This window comes from Metopolophium dirhodum, chromosome 1 (genome assembly GCF_019925205.1).
Source record: "Metopolophium dirhodum isolate CAU chromosome 1, ASM1992520v1, whole genome shotgun sequence".
Classification (NCBI taxonomy): Eukaryota; Metazoa; Arthropoda; class Insecta; order Hemiptera; family Aphididae; genus Metopolophium; species Metopolophium dirhodum.
In genome coordinates, this window is record NC_083560.1 from 137,740,041 (window position 1) to 137,748,825 (window position 8,785).

Here is an 8,785-nt window from a genome sequence, read left to right on the forward strand (position 1 = left end):
TTAGATCCTATGTGGTATTTTACAACACCAGGATTTGCATGGGATTGTATGTTAAGAATGACAAACGTAAAATTAGATTTATTAACAGATATAGATCAAATATTGTTGTTTGAAAATGGAATCAGAGGTGGTTTATCTCAATGTAGTCAAAGATATTCAAAAGCAAATAATAAATATATGGGAGATAAATTTAAAAAAAAAGAGGAATCAATATTTTTAGAATACTTGGATGCAAATAATCTTTACGGTTGGGCAATGAGTAAATATTTACCTACTGGAGATTTCAAATGGGTTGATAATCTAAATGATTTTGATGTAATGAATATTTCTGACAAATCATCTAAAGGTTATATTTTAGAAGTCGATTTAACTTATCCTGAAGAACTTCATGATCTACATTCAGATTTCCCTTTAGCACCGGAAAGACATTTTGATGACAAACAACTCCCAAAATTATTAACAACTTTGTATGATAAGAAAAAATATATAATACATTATGAAACACTAAAATTATATATTAAATTAGGTTTAAAAATAGAGAAAATTCACAGAGTTTTAGAATTTAGTCAATCTCCTTGGTTAAAAGTTTATATTGATTTTAATACTAATCTTAGATCAGAAGCTAAGAATGATTTTGAAAAAGAATTTTTCAAATTAATGAATAATAGTGTTTATGGACGTACTATGATGAATGTTCGAAATCATGTTGATATAAGATTATGTTCTAATGCAGTCCAACTAGAAAAATTAATTTCAAAACCAAATTTTGATCGAAGAACAATTTTTACTGAAAATTTAGCTGCAGTACATATGAAAAAATGTGAAATAACTTTCAATCAACCAATATATGTAGGAATGTGTATTTTAGATTTATCTAAAATGTTAATGTATGATTTTTATTATAATATAATTAAACAAAAATATGGAAATAGAGTTAGATTGTTATATACAGATACAGATTCACTTATATTAGAAATAAAAACTAATGATTTTTATCAAGATATGAAAATTATGTTAGATCATTTTGACACTTCAGATTATCCAAAAGATAATATTTATGGTTTACCTTTAGTTAACAAAAAAGTCTTAGGCAAGTTTAAAGATGAATTAAATGGAAAAATTATGACTGAATTTATAGGTTTAAGATCCAAATTATATTCACATCGAATCTTAGATTCTGAAAAAGAAATTAAAAAAGCTAAAGGTGTTAAAAAAAATGTTGTGGAAAATAAAATATGTTTTAATGATTTTGAAAATTGTTTACTAACAAAAAAATCAAAATATGTTAAACAAAATTTATTTAGAACTAAGAAACATGATATTTTTACTGTAGAACAAAACAAAAAAGCTTTAAGTGTTTATGATGATAAAAGATTTATTTTAGAAAATGGTATTGATACATTAGCTTGGGGACATTATAAAACAAAAATAGACAGAAATGATTTTGTAGACCATCTCAATACATTAATTAGAAATCAAAATCAAAAAGATTAGAAAAAATATTTTAATTATTATTGCAATTGGATTTTTAGAAAAATATTTTAATTATTATTGCATTTCGATTTTGAAAAAAATATTTTGGGGTGATTTTGCAAAAAATATTTTAATTATTATTGCATTTAGATTTTCTTAAAAATATTTTGGGGGGATCATGGCATTTCAATTTTTAATTATTAATAACATAAGTTTTGCGAAAAATATTTTAATTATTATTGCATTTCATAAGTTATGCGAAAAATATTTTAATTATTATTGCATTTAGATTTTCTGATCTTTTTACACATTGTTTTCTTTGTGATCTTTTATTGATATAATATGGACTGCGCCAGGAATGGTATATATATACTACTCATGTCTTTATCGAATAACGATGAAATTAGGATAAGTGTTTTAAATATGGATGCATACACTCTACCATGCGAAAGCTATATTTATATAGAGGGGAGAGTAAATAAACCGTCCGATGCAGTGGGAGATGTACGTTTTTCAAATAATGGATTGGCATTTTTATTCTCCGAAATGCGCTATGAAATAAACGGAATAGAAATTCAAAAATTAAAAACACCTGGAGTTGCATCTTGCTTGAAAGCATATTGTTCGTATACTCCAACCGATTTGAATACGTTGGAGAACGCTGCTTGGGACTCGGCGATGGATGGTGAAGATAATAAAAACTTTATGAGCAACAATGTATTTACCGGGTGTATCCCTCTAAAACATTTATTCGGATTTTGTGAAGACTATAAAAAAATATTACTTAATTGTAATCAACAGCTGATTTTAAATCGCGCATCTACCGACCTGGATGCGATACACGTTGTTGGCGAGGGCGCAACCGAAGCAGTCTCAAAAAATAGAAAAATTACAATTGAACTTACTAGGGTGGTGTGGAAAATGCCTATTATCAGAGTTAGTGATAAAGAAAAATTAAGGTTGATAAAAGTGGTAGATTCGTGTAAAACACTATCATGTGCGTTCAGAACCTGGGATCTCTGCGAATATCCTATTCTCCCTAGAAATACCTCACATTCGTGGACGGTAAAGTCCAGCAACTTGTTAGAAAAACCGAGGTTTGTGTTATTCGGATTACAAACAGATCGAAAAAAAAATATTGAAATAGACGCTGGACGCTTTGATCACTGTCAACTAAAAAATCTTAAGGTTCACTTAAATTCTGAAGTGTATCCATATGAAGACTTTCGTGCTGATTTTAAAAATAATACAACTAGTATACTGTATAAGGCCTATGCAGACTTTCAAAAATCATATTATGAGAAAGAGTATAGTAAACCTTTATTGTCAAAACATATTTTTCAAAACTATTCACCAATCATCGTTGTTGATTTATCGTGTCAAAACGACAATGTGAAGTCGTCAACCGTAGAACTACGTATTGAATTTGAAACTGATACCGTTATTCCGGAAAAAACTACAGCGTATTGCTTAATATTACATGACCAGATTATAAATTATAGCCCGTTTAGTGGCGAAGTTAGAAAATTGTAAAAATGTATATAATTTTTTTTTTTTCCTCTTATGTAAAATATTGTAACCTTATGCTAAATATATATATATATATTGTAACCTTATCATTATTAATAAATAAAAAAACTTGTTTTTAAATATCACGCTTGTTTTTATTTTACACAATAAGAAAAATAATAATACAGAAAAATTAATTATATTGTGGTCCAAATGGCCCATCGTTTTCCGAACGTCCTTCCTGAATGTTTTCGAGGTGGCTCTCTTGTGCTGGATTTCCCTGTAAGTTTTTTTTTAAATTAAAATATGTTATGTCGGATTTAAAAAATGATTATTACCTGCGGATATGAACTGAAGTACGATTGTGGAGAAAAAGCTATGGAACACTCGTCATTGTATCCCTGTAAATAAAAAATATTTTATTAACATAACATAATATAAGCTAAAAGGAAAATTGCTAGTACCTCATATTTGTTTACTTTCTCCATCCATTTTTGAACGATCGAATCAGTTGCATATAATTTTAGTTGATTTGTGAAAATGTAGTCGTTCTCACCAATAACATGTATTGAAAGATAATTATTATCGATGTTCCTCACATGAGTTCTCATATCGGTCTTAGAATTTTCTAACGCTACGTTTGATTTTAAGAATGAAGCGATTAGATCAATTTGGTGTATTACAATCGGTTTAATTATAATAGATTTTCTATAGATAATCTCAAAAATGGTGTATTCTAAATCTTGTAAGGTCAAAAGATCCGTGCGATTTAACAGAACACGACATCCGTCTTAAATTTTTGATTCTAAAACAAGTGTGTTCTCCGAGTGATATGTCATACTAGACATTGAAATTACGTCGTTATCCAAAAATAAATTTCGTTTGTATTTTTCTGGACGATCGAGTATAAATGATAGAATGTTCCCCATAAGTCTGAATATACTTTGTAGAAAATCGATAGGAATATTTACATACCGTGAAGATGTTATAATATGAATCACGGTTTTGAATTCATCGGTAGGATCTATCCCAATGTTTAAAAATTTACGAGCTGTGAAGTCGATGGTTAGATTACTGCAATCGATGAGGTTGGGTGGTGGTGACGGTGGAGTATATTTAAAAGTTTTCTTGTAAATATCAGCCATATTTTCGATTGGACCAGCCATTTTAATTTTAAACACTCAAAAATAATTATGATTTAAACGTTGAATACGAGACGAGCACACGGGCGGAGTAGACACTCGGAGCGATGTAGACACTTGGAATGATGAAGAGCGACTGATTTTATGAAGTGTAACTGTGTTCTTAGACGATTATATTAAATATTAATTGGTGGGGGGACATCGAATAGTCCCTACAGAGTTATCGTGGTAATGCATGCAGCTACAAGTCTGTTAACGCTGATGATGTTTACAAAGGAATGTGGGTTTATGTGTGTGCGTATTATATTTCTGTATGCTATGCAGGAAGCTACATGTTCGTTAAAGTTGTTTACGTTTACAAACGGAAAACATTTTTGTAATAATTCTCGAATGCCATGCGTGCGAAAACATTTAAAGATTATGCTAACGTCAATATGATAACTGATAACATAGATATGATAACGCGGTGGCGGGCTCGCGCGCGTTCGCGGCGGGCCTTTGTAAGGTGTAGCGTTGGTGGTGTTGGTGGTGGTGGTGGTGGTGGGGGGAAATTATAGAATGTTTATTGTTAGAAATATCAGTGGAATATTATATGTAGACTATATTATAATATATGTATGTATGTGTGTTTGTACGTAAGTGCGTATGTAGGTATTTATAGATGTGATAACTGATAACATAGATATGATAACGCGGTGGCGGGCTCGCGCGCGTTCGCGGCGGCCCTTTGTAAGGTATAGTGGTTGTGGTGGTGGTGGTGGGGGAAATTATACATCTCGTACGTATGTGAACGATTGTCGTAAACACCAGTTAAATGAGATAGAATATACATTGTAATCACAAGCGAGTAAGTTGCGCAGTGGTGTGGTTGTCGTATGGGAAGCGACCTGTTCGAGTTCGAATCCCGGTTCGGCAAAAAAATTTTTAAATTATTTTCCGCGGCTTATTGATAGGGAAGAGTGGCGGGGGGAATATAGTACAAGTGCGTGATTGATGGTGGGGGGTATACGAAGAGCGGGGTAGCGGGGGGAATCTCGTGTACGTATGTGATATGGGTTGTGCAGAGGTGTATAGATGTATATGGGTTGTGCAGAGGTGTATAGATGTATATGGGTTGTGCAACGGGCTTCACGGGTTGTGCCATCAGGTATAGGGTTGTGCCAGCAGGTTGAGGTTCCAGAACTCTCTTTTTTATCCTACTAATATTTACTAAACGTACCTATACATAAGCAATATCAAACAGTATAGGCATATCATTATACAATTTAACTACCAGATTTTACTGAAATATATGAAGATCTATTTGTTTATTAATATTGTATTATATGGTATCTGCAGCATTATAATTTTTAATTTCCTCAACCAATCAAGTCACCTAAAAATTGTAATGAATTAAGTGGGTACTATACAGTTATATTGTACTATTGTCTATTCAAGTAAAGAACCATATAATGCAGCCCTTGTTAAATAATATAGGCGGGTCGCTCAATAAATGTGTAGCTAATAAAATAGTATTAATTAAATATTAATTATTAAATAGTTTAATAGTACAGTCATATCATAATACAATTTAACTGCCAGAATTTAATTAAATACATAATAAGTTATATTTTGTCTATTAATATACATAATTTGACTCACCTAAAAACTGAAATATTTTATTATATATTTAATATTTAACCACATAATCGTTTGACATGGGCTCAAAACCTACCCATATAGTATAGTCATATCATAATACATTACCTCAACCAATTAACTCACTTGAACTGTAATATATTAAGCACAACATACTATACGTTAGTTATGTTACTATTGTCTATTCAAGTAATTAATTTATTATGTATTAAATAGTTTATTTCATATAATACTCATAATTAAACCTACCTATATAGTTTATAGTCATATAATCATACAATTTAATTTCCAGACCTTAATTAAATACATACATTTTTACTATGTTTATTTATATTGTATTATTTAAAATCTGTAGCATCGTTAGTATTTTACACCAAATTTGACTCACCTATAAACTGTAGTACCCACTACATAGTATATTATATTTTTAATATTTAATATTCGAGCCCATGTCAAACGATATGGGAGTGTTGCTTTATAAACTTAGATAATAAAAGCAATAGCTGTGTATATTTGTTTTTTATTAATTTGATTTTATGCTAATGATTGAACCTATCAAACGATGCTTAATAAATGTAGCTAACTATTTATCAAATAGTTTAATTGATCACTTAATACTCATAACTAAACCTACCTACATAAGTAATATCGAATAGTATAGCCATATCATTATACAATTTAACTGCCAGAATTGAATTAAATACATGTAGATCTATTAGTTTATAATAATTATTATTGTATTATATAGTATCTGAAGCAGCTTTGTATCATACATAAAATTTATAATTATCAAATCATATTACCTCAAAGAATCAACTGCCCTAAAAACTGTAATATATTTAGTACTACCTTCATAGTATACATGTAGGTTAATTATATTACTATTGTCTAATTCTACGGGGTCGACGAGAGTCCACCTTGTCGTGGTGACCCCGCCCGACCGGACGCATGTCCGGCGCTAAGCGACTCTCAAACTGTCCGGAGTAGGCCGACTCCGGACTTCTAACCCTTGGCATGGACAAATGCAACCGCCGAACTTGCCCGCCGGCGGCCAGAGGGTGTAGGGCTACCTGGGGCAGCCCCCCAACCTTAACAAAAATGAAAAACACGTAAATACAAAAATGATGGTACTGATACAGTGGCCTTGGAAACCACAGATCCGGCAGGTGTGGGTAAGCTCGCCACACCGGTCGTTATCACTAGCTTGGATTATGCGCAAACGAACTTGGAAATGGAAAACTTGGAGTACTATGATACGAATAACGGACACTGCTACTCAATCTCTCTTAGATTGAAGGGAGGGTGCGACAATGACTCAGAAATGTCACAAGTTGCTGGCACAAGTGGTGACATGGGCATTAGCGGCCAAAAGCGCGGCCCACCCTCACCGGGCTCGCCAAGCGGGCAGACCGCCAAACAGCTTAAAACGGCCAATAAGTCTTCGGGCGAGCTCGATGATCTGATCGGCTGGCTCGAGCAGACCGTGGTCCAAGAGAAGGAGAAAAAGAAGTTGGCCATGACGGTCGCTGAAAAGATGCTCAGCAAGCTAAGCCGACTTAGGACATTAACAAGGTCTATAACACACGAGAATAGCAGACTCGCTGGTGAGATAAAGGGACAGGAGGACGCCCAGTCAGCAAGCCTAGCGGTCTTCATGAACAAGCTAGACACGAAAAATGCAGAGATAAGCAGCCTTGCGGCCGAGCTTGCAGTACTGGAGAAAGGTAGCGGCAGCTGCACCAACACCGGCAGTGGTCACAGTGAAACCAGCTCCGAAAAGGTCTAAAAAGACAGCGGTAAAGGATCAGATGAACAAAAGTAGACAGATAAAAGCCACCTCCCGCTTCATGGTGGAATTCCCCAAAGAAATGACGGTGGAAAACGCGAAGGCCGGCGTGTGGAAAACCGTCAAAACAAAGATAAGCAATCCCAAGGCGAAGACGCTAGTAAGCGGGAATACTTTAATAATTATACCTGACGATACCAATACGTTGGAGGTGATGCGGGGAATCAAAGAGGCGATTGAAATAGGCCCAAGAAAGCCAAGGGTCATCGTCTATGACGTTGATAAGGGTATGCCAAAAGAGGAGCTCATTGAGTGTCTCCTCACACAGAATCAAGAGCTCGGACTCCTTGACACAGACCGGGATAAAATGTCCCCGCTGCATAAGCTGGGACCAAGGAACGGCGATACTGTCCACTGGGTGGTAGAGGTTACCCCATGTGTCCTCAGCAAAGTAGAGAACAAAGCGCTATATATCGGTATGATGCGCTGCAGGTGCAAGGCGCACAGCTCGCTGCCGCAGTGCTTCAACTGCCAGCAATATGGGCACACGGCAGCGAGGTGCGAGCGGGAGACGCCTTCGTGTAGGAACTGCGCGGGCGCACACGACTCCCGAACCTGCAAAGAGGAGGGGGTCAGGTGCGTGAACTGCAAGGGACCTCACAAGGCGTCGAGCGCGACCTGTAAGGCCCGAAGTCAGGCAACAAAGAACTTGCTGAGGCGCACGGATTTCGGCTCCAATGTCTGAGTCATTTAAAGTCATACAGCACAATGTCAATAGACAAAGAATAGCGAGCTTGCAGCTAAAGGACTTCTGCATTGAGAGCTCAGCAGACGTTGTGCTGATACAAGAGCCAGCCACCTGCGGTGATAACATATATGGCTTCGAGAGCTTTAGACAGATCACGGGCGGCAATGAAGCCGGTGCGGCCATTGTAATACTAAACAGCAACATTCAAGTACTTGCACTTACCAATATGTCTAGCCAACATATAACAGTCGTTAAACTCAGCCGAGGCAAGGACTCTAAAGCAGTAGTAATGGTGTCGGCGTATTTTAAATACAATATGCCGACTACCTACTTCATTGAAAAGCTACACGTGGTCCTCGAACAGGAACCCCGCACGATTATCGGAGCTGACGTTAACGGCCATTCCTGCCTATGGAACTGCCCAAGTGCTAACAACAGAGGTCTATTGGTAGAAGAGCTCATAGAGGACTTCGACATCACAGTGGTGAA

The 8,785-nt window shown here is 35.2% G+C and overlaps 1 protein-coding gene across 1 annotated transcript; it reads left to right on the plus strand.

The window, feature by feature from the left end:
• Positions 1 to 2,019: 2,019 nt before the first annotated feature.
• LOC132932650 (uncharacterized) lies at positions 2,020 to 3,006 on the plus strand. The gene has a single exon (XM_060999025.1). It carries the CDS (start codon positions 2,020 to 2,022, stop codon positions 3,004 to 3,006), a length of 987 nt encoding a protein of 328 aa, XP_060855008.1.
• The last annotated feature ends 5,779 nt before the right edge of the window (positions 3,007 to 8,785 follow it).

Excerpts from the sequence above, each read along its gene's own strand:
- LOC132932650 (XM_060999025.1), top strand. The coding sequence starts at position 2,020 with ATGCGCTATGAAATAAACGGAATAGAAATTCAAAAATTAAAAACACCT.